At 52.6% G+C, this 21,063-nt stretch overlaps 1 protein-coding gene across 2 annotated transcripts in view; it reads left to right on the forward strand.

Moving 5' to 3' along the window:
• The window catches only part of Piezo1 (piezo type mechanosensitive ion channel component 1), a 65,274-nt gene that overhangs the window by 14,425 nt on the left and 29,786 nt on the right, over positions 1–21,063 (forward strand). For both annotated transcript variants that reach the window (XM_041650049.1, XM_041650050.1), the window contains exon 2: positions 19,461–19,556. In XM_041650049.1, the coding sequence (XP_041505983.1) occupies positions 19,461–19,556 (96 nt within the window). The remainder of the gene's footprint in view (positions 1–19,460; positions 19,557–21,063) is intronic.

The raw sequence follows: 21,063 nt of genomic DNA on the forward strand, positions 1-21,063 counted from the left end.
ACTGTGTTCTGAGTTACATTAGCTCCAGCTGGGGGCTAGACACAAGAGCCCCGGAGCTCTGCAGAACCCTGGGTGGCAGGGATAGTGCTGTATAATCTCTCTCCTGCAAGGTAGGTGGCAGGCTAAGGACAGTTCCCAGGCTTGGCTTCCTATTGAATCTCTCCCTTTGCCCTCAGTCTGATTCTTGGCTGTACTGTTAGGTGCCTTTAGCCAATTTACACAGCTTCTTTGAATTTTGAACCCTTCATCTTCTAAAAAAATTAGCATAATCTTTATTATTTTTAAATTCATATACAGGGCTAGAATGGCTGGTCATCTGAGCATAGCAACTCACATCTATAATTTCAACACTCAGGAGGATGAGGCAGATTGCTGATAGTTTAAGGCCAGCCTGGACTACCTAATTCCAGGTTAGCCTGGGCTACAGTATGAGACCCTGTCTCAAAAAACAACAAAAGATATTGCGAGTTTGAGTGCGGTGGTGCATACCTTTAATCCCAGCATTCAGGAGGCAAAGGCAGGTAGATGGATTTCTGTGAGTTCCAGGTCAACCTGGTCTACCTAGCAAGTTCCAGCCTAGTCAGAACAATATAATGAGACCCTATCTCCAAACCAATGACAAACAAAAACACTGCTGCATTGCCTGTCATGTGGGATGCCCCTTCCAGAACCCGTGGCACCGAGTGCCTGGCCAGCAGCACCTGGAGCAGGGCCCTAGCACTGTGACTGTTCTGTGGTGGAGCCTCCCTCCTGCAGCCAGTCTTTGTAAATCACCAGATATGATTTTATCAGCTGCCCTGCTTGACCCCACACCTCTCTGGGACAGCCCTGCAGCTTACACGTGTGAAGAGGCAGGGCTGGTGCACAGGCCAGATTGCATATGCTGTGCTTCTTGAGGATGGCAAGGAATAGCCACGTGCTCATACCATTGCCTGCTGGCAGTGTGTATCTTGGGAGCATTCTGATGGCTGGGCAGGTGAGGAGGTCATCTGGGTGTCTGCACTTGGAGACAGGTGGTATTGGACGTCTGCTGCTGGTGCCTTCATAGGCAAGTTAAACAGCTCCTCTATACTTTGAATCCTCCATCTTTAAAGATGGGCTTGAACCAGTGAGATTCCTCAGAAGCTAAGGGAACTTGCTACCAAGTCTGATGACTTTCTTGATGTCAGCCCACAGCTCAGGGACTGAGCTAGAACTCAGGAGCAAGGCCATGGTGCCCTACATGGCTTCATTCACTGTGAGGTCCTCTGGCCGAATGTCTGGGCAGGTCCTGCTCTAGACTCCATCTGTGGTGTCCCTAAATTGTCGTAGTAGCTGCTGTCCTCGGCCCTGCTGTGCAGGTCATGGCCCTGGGAGGCCGAGAAAGGTCTTCTGTCCATAGGTGTGGCCACAGGGAGTGGGGTACAGCTGGCATCGACTGCAGAGGCACTGAGATACGTCGACTGCAGAGGCACTGAGATACACAACGTGAGCTGATCGCTGGGTGTCTCATGGTTGTCTGCACCATAAGCTCCCTCTGGGCTTAGCAGGTTCTATCTACACTAGACTGTGAGGACCAAACCGTGCATCTTTGAAAGGGAAAGTGACCATAGATGTTCAGCCATCAGGGTTAGTGCGAGTGTTATTTCCTGCCCAGCAGGAAGGAGGCCAGAGGTGTCAGACTGCCATTGCTGAGGCCTGGCTGTGAGATGAAAGCCCCTTCCTGGACCCTAGCCTGGTGTTAGAAGCCACAGTAGTCTGCTGTTGGGAATGGCGAGTGGGACCCAGAACCCCCAGTGATCTGTCTGTGACTCTCCACCCACACTAGCCTCAGTGGGAGCAGCCCCTGGTAAGCACTTTAGCCAAGGAGTAGAGAAAACTGAGGCCTGCCCTGGCCCCTCCCACCCTGCAGGCTTCTTGCCCTTGGTAGCCCTTTAGGAAGCTCACCTGTTTCTCCTGCGTTAGCACCGTAGCCTGGTCTGGGGTAGGGCATTCTTTGTTGTCCTCAGATCTCTTCCTTCCTGTGAAGGGCCCGAGCTTAGCCTAGACCCTTCATAGTGACCCTTAGAGGCCCACAGGAAGCCAAGAAAGGCTCCGAGGGTCAAAGGCCCTCGGAGTCAAGAGTTAGGCTCAGAATTCTATGGCTTGAGGCTTCCAAGGCTGCTCAGAGGCTCGGTGGTACTCCGTGCATGCCCAGTAAACAGTTGCCAGGGGGTGAAGAAGGAAGTGTGGCGTGGCTGCAGAGGCAGCAGCAAGCTGTCAGCACACCACAGTGTGTACAGTGCTTCTCGTCTGGTAATCTTTGAAGCTGATAAGATTGTTGACCCACTTTACTGATGAGGAAACTGAGGCCCAGAGGTCATTCAGAAGCTGGACCAGGACTCTGGACAGGGCTGTTCTAACCATGAGGCTGGCTGCCATGCACACACAGCCCAGGTCCTGGGAATACACCTGTCCTGAGAAGCATCCCCAGGTGACAGCTGTCCCTATCCTTAGACTCACCGAGGCCATAGAGGACATAGGATAGCCTAAGCTTGGGCGGAGGATGAAAATCAGCCTGCATCTCACTGGTAGGAAGGCCCATTGATCCAGCTTCTCCCTGGGAGGGGAGAACGTGGCTAAGATGGGATCTCCACCTTCCAGGGTGGGGCTGGCAGGGGGGTGGCCACTCTGGCCACTGGGCAGAGGGGCCTCACCCTATGGGGCTGACCTTGAGGCCCCCGGAGACCCCCAGGGGATGTCTGCTGCTGGCTTCACCAGCAGGAATTAGATTAGTTTTCCATAAAAACAGGATGCGGTGGTAGGAGGGCTGGCCCGCCCGTCATTTTTCTCACTCCTCTTTTTCCAGGAACTGAACATATAGCCCTTGGCCGGCACTGTCCCTGTCCCCACCCTGCCTGCCCATGCAGGGAGCAGCCCGCACTCTGCTCTTAAGTGGCTTCTTAATCGGCTTCTCTTGCTGGCTTGGGGGAGCTCACTGCTTCTCCTGGAGCCAGTAAGCCTCTGTGGGGATATTCTGGCAGTGTTCGAGGGCCAGGCGTGGTGTGGCGTGGGAGGAAGGGTTTGGGTCCCTGAATGGCTGACTTCATCCCTCTGATTCTTTAGCCCCCTTCCCAGGATACATCACTGGGCACAGAATTAGGGTTCATGGGACCCTCTATGAGCCTCTGCCCCAGAGGTCACAGGCTTGAAGGAGCAATACCCACTGTAAGCAACTGTGGGATTTCTGAGGATGAGTTTCCAGCCCATGGCCTGAACCCGGAGAAAGTAATATGTATAGATTGCCAGCTGTGTTAGGGGAATCCAGCCATTTTGCGGGGGGGGGGGGCATGGAGTATGTTTGGTTCTGTTCAGTGGGTGATAGGTCCCACAGAAGAAGTTGGTAGAAGCTGAGCTTTAGTCTTCCTCACTTGACTCTGACTTCTGTAGGGTGGGGGGCGAAGTCCCTGAAGTTGAAGTTGGCATAGTGGTACATTTCTAGGTGGCTCTGTCCTTCCTGGAATGGCTCATCCTCCATGGGTAGGGACAGCAATAGTGCCTCCATCCTAGCTGTCCCAGGTTTGTGCTGCTCCTTGGCTGACAGTTGGTAATGCTGCCCCGAGGCTCTGAGATTTGAGGGGAGGGGTGAAGCTTCCCAAGAGGTAGAATGGCAACCACTCAGCACCCCAGCATCCTCAAGGGGATGGGGATCAGAGCCGTGGTGGACTGGGCTGCTCACCAGTCCCCTCCCCACAGGTCTGGAGCTCCTGTGGCTTCTGTATCCTGCCTGGTCTTGGAATGGCTGCTGAGAGTTGGGCAACACAACTCTCCTGCCAGGCTCTGCTACGTCCCTCCTCAGGCCTGGAATCCAGCTGTTTTCATCTATTCCAGTCCCAAACATCCTGTAGCCACAGTTCTGGAATGCCCTTGGAGGAGACCCTGGGTAAAATCTCAGTGCAGAAGCAGTTCTTGGGAAGGTTCTAGGGAGGCAAGAGGACTATGGGAGGCAGGCAGACAACACCAGCTTCAGTTGGTTCTGATAGGGAACGCGTAACAGCAGGGAATGCACCCCCCTTTCCTTCTTCATTTTAAAGTCTTAAAAATTAAGACCAAAAAGTGTTCTGAGAGTTGGTCAGGGGTCTCATGAAAGGGGGAAACTGAGGCTTGCTGGGCCCAGATTTCCAGCAGTCCCTCAACAGTCATCTTCTCACTGTTGGGGTGGGACCAGGTATGGCCATCTGTCTGGTTGTTAGAGCTGATATCGTTGATCTTTCCCTTGGTCACTTTACAAGATTATCCACCTTCCAGAGTACGTGTGGGGCCCAGCACTTTGTCACTTTGCTTGTGGTCACAGCTGTTGAAAGCAGCACTTGGGGCCAGGCCTCTTGCTGGCTGGTCATACTTGGGCCCATCTCATGCTGCACCCTCTTGATGCCATGTTGGGGTGCTCGGTCTAGGGAGGGGTCACCTGTTGCAATCTTAGAATGGTGTGTTCCAGCTGCCTGTATCCGTCTTTATCGCCTATCTTCTTATAGTCTGTCTGTCATCTGTCCATCCACCCATCCATCCATCCATCCACCCATCCACCCATCTTCCATCTGTTCTCCTGTCATTTACCCATCCATCATCTCTGTATCTACTACCTACCGTCTCTGATTATGTTGTCTGTCCATCTGCCCAATGCTGCCATTTACCAAGGTGTGACTGAGAGATGAGGGGACCAGATGCCATTTTCCTGCTGAAAACACAGAAGGGATGTAGATATCAGGGCTGGGAAGGGGGTGCCTGGTCTGGGGATTTCCCTCACTTACTGGGCCAGTGACTATTTCCTGCTGTGCTTGCAGCAAGAGGTGGTCAGGTGACATTCCTCCGAGGTGCCGGAGAGGCCCTGTAGTGCTGGATGGCCTATGACCAGGCCCTGGACAGCTTATATAAGGAAGACTGAATGGGCCACGAGGCATGATGGTGAATCACAGGGCTGATTCAGTGGTCTGAGTCAGTGCACAACCTGGAGTCTCAGCCAGAGCTGCATGGCAGTGTGAGGGGGCTGGAGCTGCTTAGGCCAGGTACCCACAGCTAGAAGGCAACCATGGCCCTAATGAGCAATGGCCAGAGGGCATCCAGGTACCAGAACTCCTGTGGAGCCTACACCTTTCTGGGACAAACTACTTTGGGTTATTGCTTGTGGAGTTAATCAGAGCTGGCCATAGTCTCTGTGTCCTGCCGGCAGCTGTGGTTCTGGGTGGTGTGCTGGTGTTACTGTGCATTTTATTTATACAGGTTGTAGCAGGCAGAGCTAGTTAGTTAGAAGTGTGGCCTGTACCCTGCCTCTCTTCCTCAAGGGAACTCAGGGAGAGCACCCTAGGACTGGTGGTTTGAATGAGAATGCCTTTAAAGGCTCATGTGTTTGAACACTTGGTCCCTAGTTGGTGGAACTGTTTGGGAAAGATTCGGAGATGTGGCCTTGTTGGAGGTGTGTCCTTGGAGGTAGGCATTGAGGTTTCAAAAGGCTGCTATTCCTAGTCAGCTCTCTGCCTCAAGCTTAGATAAGATGGAAGCTCTCAGCTGCGGCGTCAGTGCTATCCCTGCATGCCCGCCTGGATGGTCCTGGACTCTGACAGTGAGCCCCAGTGAACTGCCTTCTATAAGTTGCCTTGGTCATGGTGTCTCGTCACAGCAGTGAAAAGCAACTGAGACACTTGAGGCTCCGCCTTTTCATGGGTTCTCATGTGAGACAGGGCTGGAAACCTCACCCCGAGGACTCGTGCTCTGTAGGAAAACAGATAGTGGGATGCGTGGCCATGTGCCCAGCGAGGGATCCCATTCTGTGGTTGATGTGCCTCACTGCAAGTCCTGCCCCATCACCTTTGCACTTGAAGCTTTGTCTACTGAAGTCCCACAGTCCAGGCTCATCCTCTTACCATGACTAGCTTTAGTGCCCCCCCAGGAATCCATCTTGTGATGCTCCCTATGTGTGCTGGTTTATTGTCCACCACGGCCTTGGGAAAACATGGGTTCTTAAGGATAGGTCTTGCCCCTCTCTTTCCCCCAGGGTTTCTCTGTGTAGCCCTGGATGTCTTGGAACTCACTGTGTAGACCAGGCTGGCCTCCAACTCAGATCTCCCTGCCTCTGCCTCCCAGTCACTGGGTTAAAGGCATGTGCCCCCATGCCTGGCTCTCCTTATTTCTTATGACATCTGCTCTGTAGCCACATGACCCACTGGGAACTCCTGTGTTGTTGTGCCTCATATCTGCAAATTCTGCACCCATGGACCTTGAGTCTCATTCCTCCGCTCTGAGGTTATGGCAATTGGTAATTGCCTCTCTCCTAAACTGTACAGATTGTTTTTCTTGTCATTATTCCCTGAATAGCTGAGCCTAATGCGCTGCATTTATGTCGTGTTAGGTGTCATAAGTCATCTAGAGGTGACTTAGAGTACTGGGGAAGGGAGGATGGCCATAGGTTCTGTGCAATCCATTTTATTGAAGGGCATGAGCACCGTGCCCTGTGCCTTCAAGGGTCCCAGAACAAGTGTGCCCTGTGTATTGAGGGTACCCATATCATTTCTGTTTGTTTTCGGACAGGCTTTCAACTTTGTATCCCAAGCTTACTTGACACTTTCCATGTAGATGAGGCTAGCTTTAAACTCACAATAATCCTCCTGCCTCAACTTCCCTAGTGTGGAGGGAAGATCTGGATCCCGTACTGACTCAGAAGGCCAGGGGGCTGATGCTGCAGAGTCCCAAGTGTTGTCTGGGTTCCCTAAGCCTCTCGGTACCCTGCTTAGTTAGAGAGCTGGCAGTGAGGAATCTTGCCTCTGGCAGCTTAGGATTCTGGGGGCAGTGCCTCCAGATCAGGAACTGTGTTGTCTACCAGGAGCTCAGGGCCAGCCCTCCATGCTAATCAGTGTGGTTCAAGAGGCTTCTGGAATGTGCTGTCCACTCTACGGGGAAATTGCCTGTGGTGACCCGTTCACCGCCCAGCCAGTGAATGGAGGTGCTCAGGGCTTTGCCCAGGAAGCACCCCATAAAGGTCTTATTAGAGCACCCCCTCCCTGAGAGAGGAAGTGGGGCCACAGCTGCCTTTTCTAGGTTCATCGAGACACAGGGGCTCACCCGTTGGTTTGGAGCCGGCTCTGCTCACCAAGGAGCACCATACATACTCAGGCAAGCAGGCACCAAAGCCCCCAGCTCCTGGGGCCCAATTGATGACATCACTGGGCATCCAAGAGCTACTGTTCGCTCAGTGTGCTGGCTTCACCCTGTTGCTGCAACTTAACCTGTGGGCACTGGGAAGGTTTGAATCATAGCCTGGAACTCCGTGTGTCGTCAGGCCCCACACCCAAACTCAGGTCCTGAAGCAGTGTCTGTGGCCAGCCTGCTTCAGTTTGCCTCTTCCGTAGCGCCCACTCTGACGTTCTCAGGTGTCCCTAGTTGGAGAATTATGGAATTGGAATTGACCACTGACCATACTAACCTGGGGTCATGTGAATGCCCAGGGGGAGTATGTATAGCGGGGTCCCAGGGTCTGTGTGTTCTGAGGAAAGAGCCCAAGGCACCTGTGTGCTTGTTGCCAGTGGATTAAGGAACCAAAAATGCCCTGGCCTGGTTCTTTTGTTTTGTTTATTTGTTTCTATTTTGTTTCTGCAGACAATATTAGTCTGAATTCAGTGTCGGAAGAACATCTGAAGCTGTGAAGCTATGCCCACTGTGCCTCAGTTTCCCCCGTCTGACAGACAGTGCATTATGTAAGGAAGGGGAGGCTCTACCTGGAAAAGCCTTCTGTAGACTGCTGGGTCCTTGCTTGTCTGCCCTGTATAAGTCACACGATGCCTTTGCAGGTCAATCCTGTACCCTTCACGTCTCAGCTGCGAGGCCCAGATACACTTTTCCTACAAGATAACGGGAACTCTTGTCCCTGGGAGTCTTGAATAGTCAGGATCTGGAAAGGGGTGACTGGTGGCCAGGTGAGGGCATTGGACAGGGCTGACCCCCATGGAGGCTCTGTGAGTGGCTCACTTTGCTCGCTTTAGGCTCTGGAGAGCTCTAGGTCTGAGGCTAAATTTGTCAGTGGCACCCTGGACAAGGCTAGCAGTGGCCCCTTCCTAGCTGGGCGTCCTGCTGAGACCAAAGGCCCCCCGGCCTGGGAGGAAGGTGTCACCTTCAGCATAGACAGTTCTGCAGGCCTAGTTCCCTCCCTAATGGGATAGGGACTATTCTGGACTCATGTACTTCTGGGGCCCTGCCCATGCTGCACCCTGCCTGTTTACCTGTGGCAGCCAGTAGAGATGGCTGCAGATATGCCCGGCTTCTTCTGTCCTGGAAGGGAAGAACTCATAGATGGGTGGCGAGGACTGGATGACTGGTACGGAATGTGGCCCACCCTGTGCCCTGGAGCTCTCTGAGGTGTCTCCCGTGGGTAGGTCATTGGGGTGGCTTCAGTCCCAAAGCTCCAAGGGACTAGCGTGGAGTACAGACTGTGCCTCTGTATGATGGGCCATGTGAGTTGTTTGCCAAGAGTCTGTAGCAGGGTCCCTGGGCAGGGCGTAGCTGCCTGACAGGGACCAACCTGGCTTCTGCTGTAAGAAAGCCGGTCATGGTCCAGTGAGTCTCCTCTCCTCTTCTTTGGCATCTCTGGTCTCTGGCTGTTCTGAGCAGTTTGGGATGGGAGACAAACAGCCCTATGTCCACTTGTCTCCACTGCCAGGTTGCCAGCAGTAGCTTGTGCCATCCTTGCCTTCTCTGTCTCCCTGGTTGAGAGCTAGGGCTTAAATACCAAGCCATTTCCTGCCAGTCTCCTAGGGAACCACCTCCTCCAGGAGCTCTGATCTGCTCACCTATGAGTAGGTGCTGTGGTTACCCAAAGTTAGTGAGAAACGGAGAGACTAGTAACCAGTGCCTTGCAGGCCACATCCAGCTGCCTGGGAAGTGGCCAACCCTCCCACCTCCTCCACGTGTCCATACTCAGCTTGAGACTACTGTTCCTCTGTCACCGGCACAGCCACCTTATCTGCACCCAGTCCCCTCTTGCCCTGCCACTTCCTCAAAGTATCACTGTGGGCTGAGAGAAACAAAGAAATGTGGCTAGCCGTCCAGACTGGAGTATGTGACTATAGGTCCTCTGCTCCTCTTCGGGTAGGGGTCCCTTTGTTTATTGTACTGCTACCGCCAGGTCACCCCCAGCGTTGACCATCTAACTGCGGTGTGGGGGAGAGCTGGGATAACTCGACCTGCCCCATGCAGGTCAGATGAGCCATGAAACCACATTTCCCAGACACCACACTAATTAAACCCGACACTCTGGTAATTAAATGCTCCAAGGGCTCCCAGAACCCCAAGCTGTTTGGCTGAGCTCCAAGTAGGTAACACTGTGTTCCCGTGCCTCTCTCCACCCTCGCTGGCCAGGCTGGGGCAGATCCCATTTTGACCCCTCCGCTCACTCACCCAGGACTGGTCCACGTGCCCTCCTGATGCCGCTGTCCTGTGGTCTCAGCTTTCTCCCATGGGCGTCAGTTTTCTCTCTAGCAGCATGAAAGTCCTGGTATGTTTAGCTCTCCGTAACCCCAGTGTGCTTTGAAACCATTCCCGGCACCACCAATGCTAATTCGTACCCTGAAGAGATGCCGGCTAGGCATTCTCAAACCCCTTGTCTTCCCTGTCTCCAGCCGTGCCTGGTGCAGGTCAGGAATGGCACCAAGGGTGAGCCAGCCAGATCAAATATATCTGTGAACAGTTTGTATGTAGCCAGCTCTGCGATTACCAAGGGCCTGAGGTCTCTGCTGGTGTGGGTGGAGTGGGCTTTGGTGCAGAAGGTAGAGCCTAGGTCCCCATGGCCGCCTTCTAATGGGGAGCTCACACAACTGCCAGGCTCAGTGTCGACCAGTGAGGAGTGAGGACAACTTCAAAAGGCCAGAGGAAGTTGCAGAGTAGGCCTGCCCTCTTTCCTGCCAGCTCGCTGGTCCTGATCTCAGCGGGCTTAGATACCTGGTCACATTGCACATACTAACCTAGATACGAGCCATAGTCCCAAGCCATAGGCACATATCTGGGCAGCTGGTTTCCTCATGTGCCCTCAGCTGACTGAACTAACCCTCCTCTCCCAAGATGGGGGATTGACCAGAGCCCTCTGGGCCTGGTTTGCCTTAAGTTTTTGTTCTCTGCCTCCCTGAGAGTGGCAGGTGTGGCTAATGGGCTTGATTGACACCATAGTCTGAGTTGCTTCAGCAAAGAGCAGAGCTGACCTCGCTGCTGCCTCCGGAATCCTCTGCCACATCCTCCCCCTTCCTCTTCCTCTTCTGTCTGGCCCCACCCACTGGCAGAAGCCTCACACAGAAGTGTTTATGGTTGCAGCCCAGGCCAAATAAGGCAGACAGGCAACAGGGAATTCCAGTGGGTTGTGGAGAAGCAGCCAGGGTGTGGATCAGGACCCCCAGTCCTGTAGTGTTTTTTGCTCAGCAGTTGTCATCTGGTCCTCCCGTGCACTCCGTGTAGCCAACTGGCATAGCATAAGGCAGGGGCTAGCAGGCACTCACCTAGGTCTGGAGATCCAGCTTCTCATGTGGTTTATTTGCTCATTTATGTATTTCGTGTACTGGGTGGTTGAGCCTGGAGCTTCACACATGCTAGGCAAGTACTGTACCACTGAGGCCCTGGGCCGCATCTCCAATTGGGTCTTGTATAACCCAAGCCGGCCTTGAATTCCCTAGGTAGCTAAGGATGACCTCACCTGACCCTCTTGTCTTAACCTCCCAAGTGCTAAGATTATAGGCACACATACCTAGTCTCTAGCCCTTTTTTATTTTGAGGCAGGATCTTGCTGGGTTTCCCAGTCTAGACTGGAACTTGGGAACCTCCTACCTGAGTATCCTATGTAGCTGGGATCCCAGGCCTGAGCCACCAGGCCCAGCTAGGATGCTAGTCTGTTAGCCACTGTGTGCCCTGGGAGTAAGACAGCTTGTGGCCTTCCCTGCCCTACCCACTTCTGGGAAGGACAGACAGGGCCAGATGCCCAGGCCTGACCACACTTCACAGACTGTTTTTCCAATCAGTTCATGTGTGAACCATTCTAGTAATCCGTGGCAACATTCTTTTCGTGAGAAAAAGAGATGTGAAGTTCCAGCTTTTGAAAAAATTATACTTATTTTTATTTTATCTTGTGTGTATGTGTGGTTACGGTATGGGTGTATCACAGCAAGGTTGCAGAGGTCTGAGGACAGATTCTGGGAGTTTGTTCTCACTGTGTTCAACCTGAGGATAAAACTCAGGTCTACAGGCTTGATCTTTAACACACTGAACCATTTTAATGAGTCCCAAGGAAAAGTGTTAGTGAGAAGGGACCCCCTTTTGCAGAGATCTTGGGGACTCTCTGAGTCTTCCTGTCTATTTACAAAGATCAGATACATGGGCAATTTTTTGCTGAGATTTATTTATTTATTTTCAATGCAAATTTTTGTTTAAATGTATGGATTTATTGCCTGCATGTGTGCACACACGCATGCACCATAAACATTCCTGGTGTTGCAGAGGCCAAAAGAGGGCATTAGACCTCTGAAACTGGAGTTACAGAAGGTTGTGAACCACTGTGTGGGTGCTGGGAACTGAACCTGGGTCCTCTGGAAAAGCAGCTAATGCTCTTAATTGCTGAGCCATTTCTGTAGCCCTCTAGTTTACTTTTAGTTTTTACATAAAGGATTTAATAGATGAACGTGGCTCACAATGTCTATATCTTTTGCTCAGAAGTGTGTGTCACCATGCCGGGTAGTGGTGGCACATGCCTCCAGCCTGGTCTACAAGACAGGAACCAAAGCTACAGAGAAACCTTGTCTCGAAAAAACCAAAAAGAAAAAAAAGTGTATGTCACCTCGCAGGTGCTATATACAGCACAGTATGCCTGCAGGAGTCCCATAGGTGGGGACAATTGGGACTTGAAGAACGACTAAGCAATGTGAGATAGGTTGGGCTTATCTGTGGCTGTCAAACAGTGGCATCAGTTTTGCAGAAGGGGTCCCATTTGTGGGGTCCCCGGCACTGTATGCCCCATGGCCTGGGCTACTGGCGGACACAAAGAATGGCTGGGCTTGTCACCTCTTGCAGGTCCACAGCTGTGTTCTCCAGGTTACCTAGAGTGGTGGCAGTGAGCTGTTTGTTTTCAAAATGCTTTTCCCTGGCAGAGGCTGGAGGAAAAACAGTTATGTGTGAGCTTCCGTAGGCCAGTGTGGTAGATACCAGTCTCAGCGAGCTGAGCGAGAGACAACAGGAAGACAAAGGAGAGGCCAGGGCACTGCGCCAGCCAAGGTTGGGCTGCAGACAGCACACTGGCTCGTGGAAGAGTCACAGAAGGTCCACAAAGTTAGGTGGTCACACGAGGGCCTACAATAAGGACCTTGAATGCTGGGCAAGAAATCAGGCCTGCCCCTGTCGTGGAGCTATACAGCACTGTCGCCCCTTGATTGACAGCAATAGGAGGAGAAGCAAGAGCAGCCCTGCCTGGGGATGCAGCCTGGTTAGGGCAATGGAGACGGTTGGGCTAGCTGACCAGGCCTCCGTGAGGCATCTTCTGGGGTGGCTGGAATCTGTGGCACTCACATGGACTGGCTCTGGACTTTCCTGCCTCCTAGACCATCTGCTGGAGTAGGACTAAGTGGACCAACGTCAGTTACTGTCCCATGCAACACCCAAAGGCCTGCTGTTCCTATTGTCTCAGGCTTCCAGCCCCAGGGGTTGGGCCCAGTACCAGGTTTAGAGCCCATCCCTTTTTGACACTAGCCCTTTGGCACTTTTTACAGAAGAGGGAAGAGGAAGGGCAGGGTTCCACCTAAGTGCTCCAGTTCTGCTCTCCACACCTCTTCTAGAATCTCTTACTATCACCCTGTTCTGACGCCCGCCTCCCAGCTGTGCCCAGCATGCACTATATCCTCACCTCCCCCAGTGTGCAGGTTCTCAGAATTCATTTAGACACAGTTCCACTCACCCCAAGGACGCATCGTGGGCTCCTGTGCTGCTGTGGTCCCTCACCTCACATGTGTTTTCCTCCTGTCCCAGGACAGTCCTTGGCCTCTGAGGGTACCGATTGAAAATTCTGGTCTTTCCTTTGTTCTGAGAGATCTTTTGCCTGTCTCAATTCTTCCTTCTTACAAGTATACACAAACCACACGAGGAACAGGGACTCACCCCCGGGCACTTACCACAGCCGCTGGTCACTAGGCTCTTTGTGTACACTGTGTGGGCAAGTGCCCAGTGCTTGGGGGCAGCAGCTCAGCTGCGGTGGTGGTCAGTGCTGGCCACTGATGTGTCCAGGACCCTTGTCAGATGGACTTTGAGGCATGGAGATTGCTTTCTCTGATCCATGTCTCTGATCCTTGAAAACCGCAGCTTTTGGGGATGCTTGTGGGACTGATACCCATCCCAGGACTGTACTAGACTCTTGGCTGAGCGTGGCATTGTACAGACCTTTGTGCAATGCCACGGGAGGGGGCAGATACTGTCCCTCCGAGAAGTAGTATTCTGAGTGCATAGGCCACTTGAGGGCCTCAAACACACCTTGTAGAGCCTCTCCCAGTCTGGCAGCTATGACTGTCTAGACAGCATGCTCATCTATGGGACCTGGGCTTTCTCAGAATTGCCTCTACTCCACCCCTGAACGAGGATGTTGCATAGCTAGGCTGCTGCCCTTAGGAACTCCAGACCCTGTAGGGCTGGCTGACTCCAGGACCTTACAGTTCCTTGCCAATCTAGATACCACTTCCTCCAGGACTGAGACTGTGGCTGCCCCAGTGTCTCAGGCAGGCCCTGCCTTGCCCTGCCCTGGAAATGGGTTGCAGTCCTTTGGGTTAGCCTGGTCCCTTTACCAGTGCCCCTGCCCAGCTCCCCTTGTCCATCAGGTCCTTTCTTTTGACCTGAAGGTGCTTGCCTCCCAGGTATCTTCTGCTTTGTTCTCAGAGGCAGCTAGCCTAGAGGCTGGGAGGGTAGACATCCATACCTCATTGCTCTCTTCTGCAGGTAGGAGTGACAATAGCGGGGTAGGGAATTATATGAGATACTCATGCCTGTGTCTGCTGGGCTGTGGTATTAGGGCTGAAGTGTGTCTTCCACGCCCAACCTTCCTTGAGGAATCCATGCTGTTTGTCTCTGCCTGAGTCAGTCAGTTTCCTATGTCAGTGCAGACTAGGATACCTTGTGTGAGTCTTCATTATATTCTGCCCCTGCTGCTACAGCCCAGCACCCTAAGGGACCCATTTGTCTTGACCACACTGACTGCTGCCTCTCCACACACCTTTCCTGCTGTCTGTCCAGCACTGGCTGTGGCAAGGGAAGCTCCCAGAAGTTCAGCCTCATGCTTCTTGTTGTTGTTTATTTTGTTTTTGTTTTTTTGAGACTTAGTTTCTCTGAGTAACAGCCCTGGCTGTCCTGGAAGTGGTTCTTGTAGACCAGGCTGACCTCGAACTCACAGAGACCCACCTGCCTCTGCCTCCCGAGTGCTGGGATTAAAGACGTGCGCCACCACCGCCCAGTCAACCTCACGCTTCAAGCTGCATTCCATTTCCAGAACCATTAACAAATGAGTCTGGCATTTCCTTGGGGTCGCTATGAGGCTTCACTGAGCAGAGGCATATGTGATGCTCATGCATGCAGGTTTGCTGTGCTCACTCAGCACGCAGAGGAGACTGAGTGGGGAGCAGGTTGGCCCCATGAACTTGGGCCAGGCTTGGGGGTGTCCTAGGAACCACATATTCCCAGGATCTTGAGAAGCTGAGGTCCCACTCAGAGCCCATCTGCAGGCCGGTCTTGTCTTCCTGCACACAGTGGGAGGAGGGGTGGGAGGAGGGGTGGGAGGAGGGGTGGGAGGAGGGGTGGTAATTAGCCTTCTGTGCAGAACACTCTCAGAGTCTGTGTGTGGTCCTCTTACCTCCTAACCCTCCCCTCCTGACCCAATTCCCACTAAGAGCAGAGGTCCGCTCTGCTCCAGGTCACTCAGAGGCCCGGGGACCATCCCGTGGACGTCAGTAACCCCAGCTATGGGTTGAGGACACCGGAGTGGATGCTAGCAAGGGTCTTCAGCTTTGTGCTGTAGGGTGAGCGTCTGTAAAGGGTTAAGCATGTGCTGGCCTGCAAGGGGCCCTTCCTGTCTGTCTGTCCTATTGTTGCTGGCTCAGGAAAAGCCTATTTCCTGTGAAATCACAGGCTTTGCTCAGCAGTTCCACCAGAGCAGGCTGAGGCTCTATCCTCTTTTAGGAATGTCTTTGTCCCCCATGACCCCTCCAGCAATGAAGCTGCAGCTAACCTTCAAGGGAAAAAGCAAGGCTGGTTGCCTTCAGGCTGCCTGTAACAATGCCTCTGGCACAGTTAAAGCCATGGTTATTACAGTCACATCAACGTGTTCAGCCAACAACCGCATCAGGACGGGGGAGCATCTAGGAGCTCTGGGAGCCCTGGCACCGTCACAGCCTGCTTTGTTAGTGATCTTTCCTCCTCTCCCAGAAGCTAAGGTTTCATCTGAGTGCTCCACTCTTCCTTCCCTCCACACTGGCCCACAGCTCACTCTTCTGGATGGCTTCTTACCCCATACAGCTCTTGAGGCCTGATAATCTGGGAGGGGTGATGGCTGGAAAAAAGCTCACAAAGCTGCTTCCCTTGCTCCATCCACAGCAGGCACCACAGCCAAAGGCCCAATCTTTCCTGCTCACATCTTCCAGAGATGACTAGGTGCCACCTGTCTGCTCAGACCAGCCTCTCATAGGGCTGGTGGTGGCCAATAGAATCAGGATCCAGGCCAGCCAGACCCAGGCACCTGAGTCTCACAGTCCACAGCAGGCTGGCTGCTTTGGGGGTGTGGGTGGCTACCTTCCAAGACACAATAGCACCCCAGACACTGGAAGACACTCATGTTTTGCCCCATACCTTTCTGAGCCTGTTTGCTTGTGTGTGGGGTGGAAGGTGAGTCTCTAGATGTAGCCTTTATTCAGCTGTTCTGTGTTGGGGCCAGCTCTGTGCTGAAGGGAAGAAAGGAAGGAAAAGAGAGGAGAAAGAAAGGGAAGAAAGAACTCAGGGTTTGTGCCTCTCCCATACTGATCTGTGCGGTTGAGGCAGGGAATATGGCCCTCAGGGTGGGGCATGACCCTAGACCTGGTGCCTCACCTCAAATTTCCCACCTTTGGCACATAGAATTATTTAGAGTTCTCCCGGCCCCACCTAGGGTTGGGAGTAGTGGGGAGGTCAGGCCTCAAGCTCATTGGTTCATATCACAATTCCTTGTTGCCAGTAGACCAGACATGGACCTGTCTCTACCACTTGCCATCTTGGGTCTCTGACTTCTGGAATCCTTCACAGACTTTTTTTTTTTTTTTGATTTTCGAGACAGGGTTTCTCTGTGGCTTTTGGAGCCTGTCCTGGAACTAGCTCTGTAGACCAGGCTGGTCTGGAACTCACAGAGATCCGCCTGCCTCTGCCTCCCGAGTGCTGGGATTAAAGGCGTGCGCCACCACCGCCCAGCTCCTTCACAGACTTTGAACACCATTCATTTATTTATTCTGGTAAAACAAGTTCACAAAGTTTGCCGTCTTAACCCATTTTTGAGTGTATAGTGCAGTGGTGTTATCCTCACGTGACGCTGTCGCTGCTGGCCATCACATTCGACAGTCGTTAAACTCCAGGCCTCCCCCACTACCACCACCACTACACACAAAAGCCGCAGGGTCCGGATTTTAAGCTTGTTGAGCAGGCTGCAGGGTAGAGCAATTGTCGCTGCTCCAGCCTCCTGCAACACCTACCCTTCTGCCTCCAGGCGCCTTCCTGGTTCTCACTCCACACTGGCTGCCCTTTATGGGCTCTACTTGTGGAAGCCAGAAGCCAAAGCCAGGCGTCTTCCTTATTCATGTTCCACCTTATTTTTGGAGTCCATTAGTTGGCTAGACTGGAGAGCCAGCTATCGCTCTTTCCCACAACCTCCCCAGCACGGAGGTCGCAGGTCTGTACCACCACACAGCCTTTTATGCCTCTGTCTATCGATCTATCATATATAATCTAAGTGTGTCTGTGTATCTGTAAGTTACATGTGTGAATACGGGACCGTGCATGTCACACGTGCACATGAACGTCAAAGGGCAACCTTGGGGGCTGGTCCTCACCTCCTACCATGCTTGACACAGGGTTTCTGTGTTATTCACTGCTGCTTTTGCCAGGCTAACTGGCTTGACGGCGTCTGGTGATTCTTTCTCCGCCACCCATCTCCTGGTACAGGCGCACCGGGATTACAGGTGCATGCAGGACACCTGGCTTTACACGGTTTCTGCCGATCCAAGCTCAGGTCATCAGGCCTGTGTGGCAAGCCACTGAGAAACATCCCTCGCCTGGCTTTTGATCTCTTTATGTGCATTCTGGTGATCTGAACTTAGGTCCTCGTGTTTATGTGGCAAGCACTCTTCTGACTGATTCTTCTCCCCCAGCTTCCTGTCATGGGTTTTCGCTCACCACCCCTCATGTGCTTGGACTGGCTCAATGCTGGCATTCCTGGTATATCAGACCAAACCAGTGTCCTCAGAGACAGGACCTGTAATATTAGTGTTGGGAGAAAGCTCTCAGGGACCTGCGGATGGATGGATGGATGGATGGATGGATGGATGGATGGGTTGGTGGGTGGCTGTATAGACAGGTGGACAGATGGATGAGTGAGCGGACAGCTGGGTAGGCCTCCTCCTGGCTGGAGAAGCTGGTGTGAGGGGAGAGCGCTGCCTTCCTGAGATGGGCTGACTGCACTGTGGGGCTGGAACGTGAAGCCCTGGAAAGCAGAGGGATTTCGGAAAACTGCGCCATAAATGCACTGCCCTCCTGCCTCTCAGGCCAGAGAAGACTGATTTTAAAAAAAATATATATATATATATATATATATTCTTGGGCTGGAGAGATGGCTCAGTGGTTAAGAGCACTGACTGCTCTTCCAGAGGACCCGGGTTTAATTCCCAGCACCCACATGGCAGCTCACAACTGTCTGAAGATCCAGTTGCAGGGGATCTGACACTTTCACACCAATGCACATTAAAATAAAGTTAAATAAACCATAAAAATATTAAAAAAAATTCTTGTTGAAAACTTCAGATTTAAGAGAGCCGAGCTATGTATGGTAGCCAATGTGTATAGTGAGAGAAAGGCCACACCCTGACTCCAGGGAGGCCTTCAGAGTTTAGAGAAGTGCTACCCACGGCCAAAACCTTCAGCCTCCTTGAGGCAGCAGGTGCCCTCGGTAGCTTGGATACATCCCATATCCACTGTGGTCCTGGAGGACGATTGGGAGACTTGGAAAGTGTTCAGGCTGAATTCAGACATGCTTACAGAGACGTGTCCTTCATGGAGTCACCTACCCAAAGTGGGCAATGTTGCTTTGGTCTCCATTCCCTGAGGAGGGGGCCTGGCTCAGCTTATTTTTAATGTACTGCACACTCTGGGTATCCCTAGCTGTCCAGAGCTGTCGTTAGACTCATGGTTCTCATACTTGAGGGGTTTGAGTATGGAGGATGCCCCCTGAGGAGGCTACTCTTCATGGGATAATGAAGCAAGGTTTGATGCTGCAGGATACAGAAAGTCTGGTCTTGGGATTGTGTTGTCCAGGAGGGAATCGAGGTTCGTGATGCACTCTGGTTCCTAGGTCTTGTTCTGTTATCCCTACCAGTCTAGGGCAGTCAGTTTCTCTGAGATGTAGAGGGAGCAAGGAGGTGGCTTGGGGTTTGTGAGTGGCTCTCTGTGTGGCTGAGGTCAGGCAGAATGTAGAATCCCTTTGGTCTGGCTCATTTTGTACCGCCTAGGACAGGTAGAATGGCTGAGTACCCCTGGGACTGAGAACTGCATAGAATCCCAGAACCTTGTCTCCTTAAAAAAAACCCACATTTCTGGGAAGAAACTTGCTCATTGGGTAAGTGGCCTGCCCTGTTATCTGCTTTCTACATCAGGTTCTTTGGCCTCCCTGGCAGACTTCACTAGGACAGCGTGGGACAGCATGGGCGTTAGAGAATTTCCAGAGGGAAGCTGTGATGTTTGTTGGCACAGATAGGGATTCAGATGCTGGCAGAGTGGTGGGAAGGTAGGTTAAGTATTACTCAGTTCCATCAGTGACCCAGGAGGGGTGCCAGAAATCTCGGTGTCCTGGTAACTTCCCACATGATAGTTTGTGGACCCAGACAGCAGTTGAGCTGCCTGCCTGCCAATCAATAGACAAAACTTCAAAAAGAAGGAAAAGTAAGTTAAAAGGGGGTAGACTTCAGAGCTCTGTGTGTGTAGGATTAAATCGAATGGCTAGAACCTTGTGTGAATACATGTTTTATGTTGGGAGAATTGTATGGCATCATGGAACGTGTGCGCCTGGTGACGGGAACATGGATTTTCTGTCTGTGGTGTACAAGCCTTATGTATGCAGGGGTGAGAAAGGGGTGCTGGGCTGTAGTGTCTCGCCACCCCTCAGGGTTTGAGTTGCCCCTATTGCTGCTGTACTAACTAACCATTTGTTTCCACTCTAGCCTCCCTGTCACGCTTCAATGCTCTCTCACTGGTCTATTTGCTGTTTCTGCTGCTGCTGCCCTGGCTTCCAGGCCCCTCAAGACACAGCATACCAGGTAAGGGGCAGGGGCAGGCAGTGGGGGTGAGGATGGAGCCTAGCTCCTTGAAGCCCTGACCACAGGGTAGGGGGCTGGGTATCGGGATAAGCCCTGCATACCACAGACTCGGTTTAGGTTTGCAGCTTGGTAACTGCTGAGAAGATGAACATTTTTTCCTTCGTTGCAGACTCTAGCCAGTTCAGTTTTTTGTTTTCCTGATGACTGCTTGTCACAGGAGCAGGGGGCTCTATCGTCCTTGAAGGTGACAGGGGAAGGGTTGTTCACGGACCCCCATCTGTCGCTGAGCATCCATCAGAAGGCAGAGGGAGTGGATGGGTCCTGGTGTCCCCTCCAGATAGAAGGTTTAGGGATCTGCACTGGGGTCCATACCATCTTCTAGCTAAGCTCCAGGACTGACTACATTGCTTCTTCTGTCTGTGGAGGCTCTGGCCAGCTTGTCTCCATCACCCTGGAAAGCCAGACCCTACCTTTGACCATCTTGCTATGAAAGGAATTGGACCACTGTGGTTCCATCAGGTCCTGAGCTAGGCAGGAATATGTTTCCCTGTTTTTGTGCCTTCCCCAGAGTTGTGTCCATAGGATGGACTGGACAGTGGGCACCACAGGCCAGGCAGGTCTTAGAGGGGCAGGACCTCCTGAGACCCTTCATCCTAGCTCTGGTCACCTATGCTGTAGGTGCCCAGAGTCCATTTTGTGGTGTTCACTAAGTGTTCCGTGACCCATCCCCTAGTGTACCTGCATTCCTGAAGGAGAGAAGGCCCCGTGTTGTCCTCTGGGCTTGGGTGGGGAGGCCAGGTCTGTAGCTAGTGGCAGCATCCTGGAGAGACCCTGCTCTCAGGAGCTACAGCGAGTGTAACATCCAGTATCTGTGGGTCAGCAAGGTCAGAGCTGGCTGTGACTGCCTGTGTCAAGGGGAGGCACTTGCATCCTTGGCACTGCTGGATTCAATGTGCCTAGCTGTGTGGGGCCCAGGGAGAGTGAGCTTCTAGCAGTTTCTGTAACAAGTCACCCTGATGAGAGCCACACCTATGGGCTGGAGGTGGGACTGAGTGGCGTATGGGGCTACAGTCAGGATGTGAGCCCAGCTGTGCCCTTTTAGAGGGCTCCAGGGATTGGCTTCCTGTCTTTTCTTGTTTTTTTGGGCATCTCTGGCTCATGTCTCATGGCCCTGCAGTTCTCTTCAGTCCTAATATTCTGTGATGGCAGCGACTGAAGATTCCAGACAGTCTCCCCTCGTTCAGTTAGCTGTGACATCAGCCTCACCTCTGCCTTGGTTCCTTTGCCATGTGAGTCACATGTACACGGGGACAGAGATTGGGCAAGGATGCCTTTGGGTCCATCATTCTGCCAACATCCTGCCCAGCTCAATGTGCTTTGGAACCAGAAGGTGTCATAGAGCATGGGCAGGATTTGAGGATTCAGGGACAGTTATTTAGGGAGTTCAGCCTGGGCAGTGTGTTGGCAAACACGGGGGCCCTCGGTCAGATCCCTCCGAGACACAGCC

The sequence above is a fragment of the Microtus oregoni genome, unplaced genomic scaffold (assembly GCF_018167655.1).
Source record: "Microtus oregoni isolate MIOR12 unplaced genomic scaffold, Mior012 000004F_ref0000308, whole genome shotgun sequence".
Classification (NCBI taxonomy): domain Eukaryota; kingdom Metazoa; phylum Chordata; class Mammalia; order Rodentia; family Cricetidae; genus Microtus; species Microtus oregoni.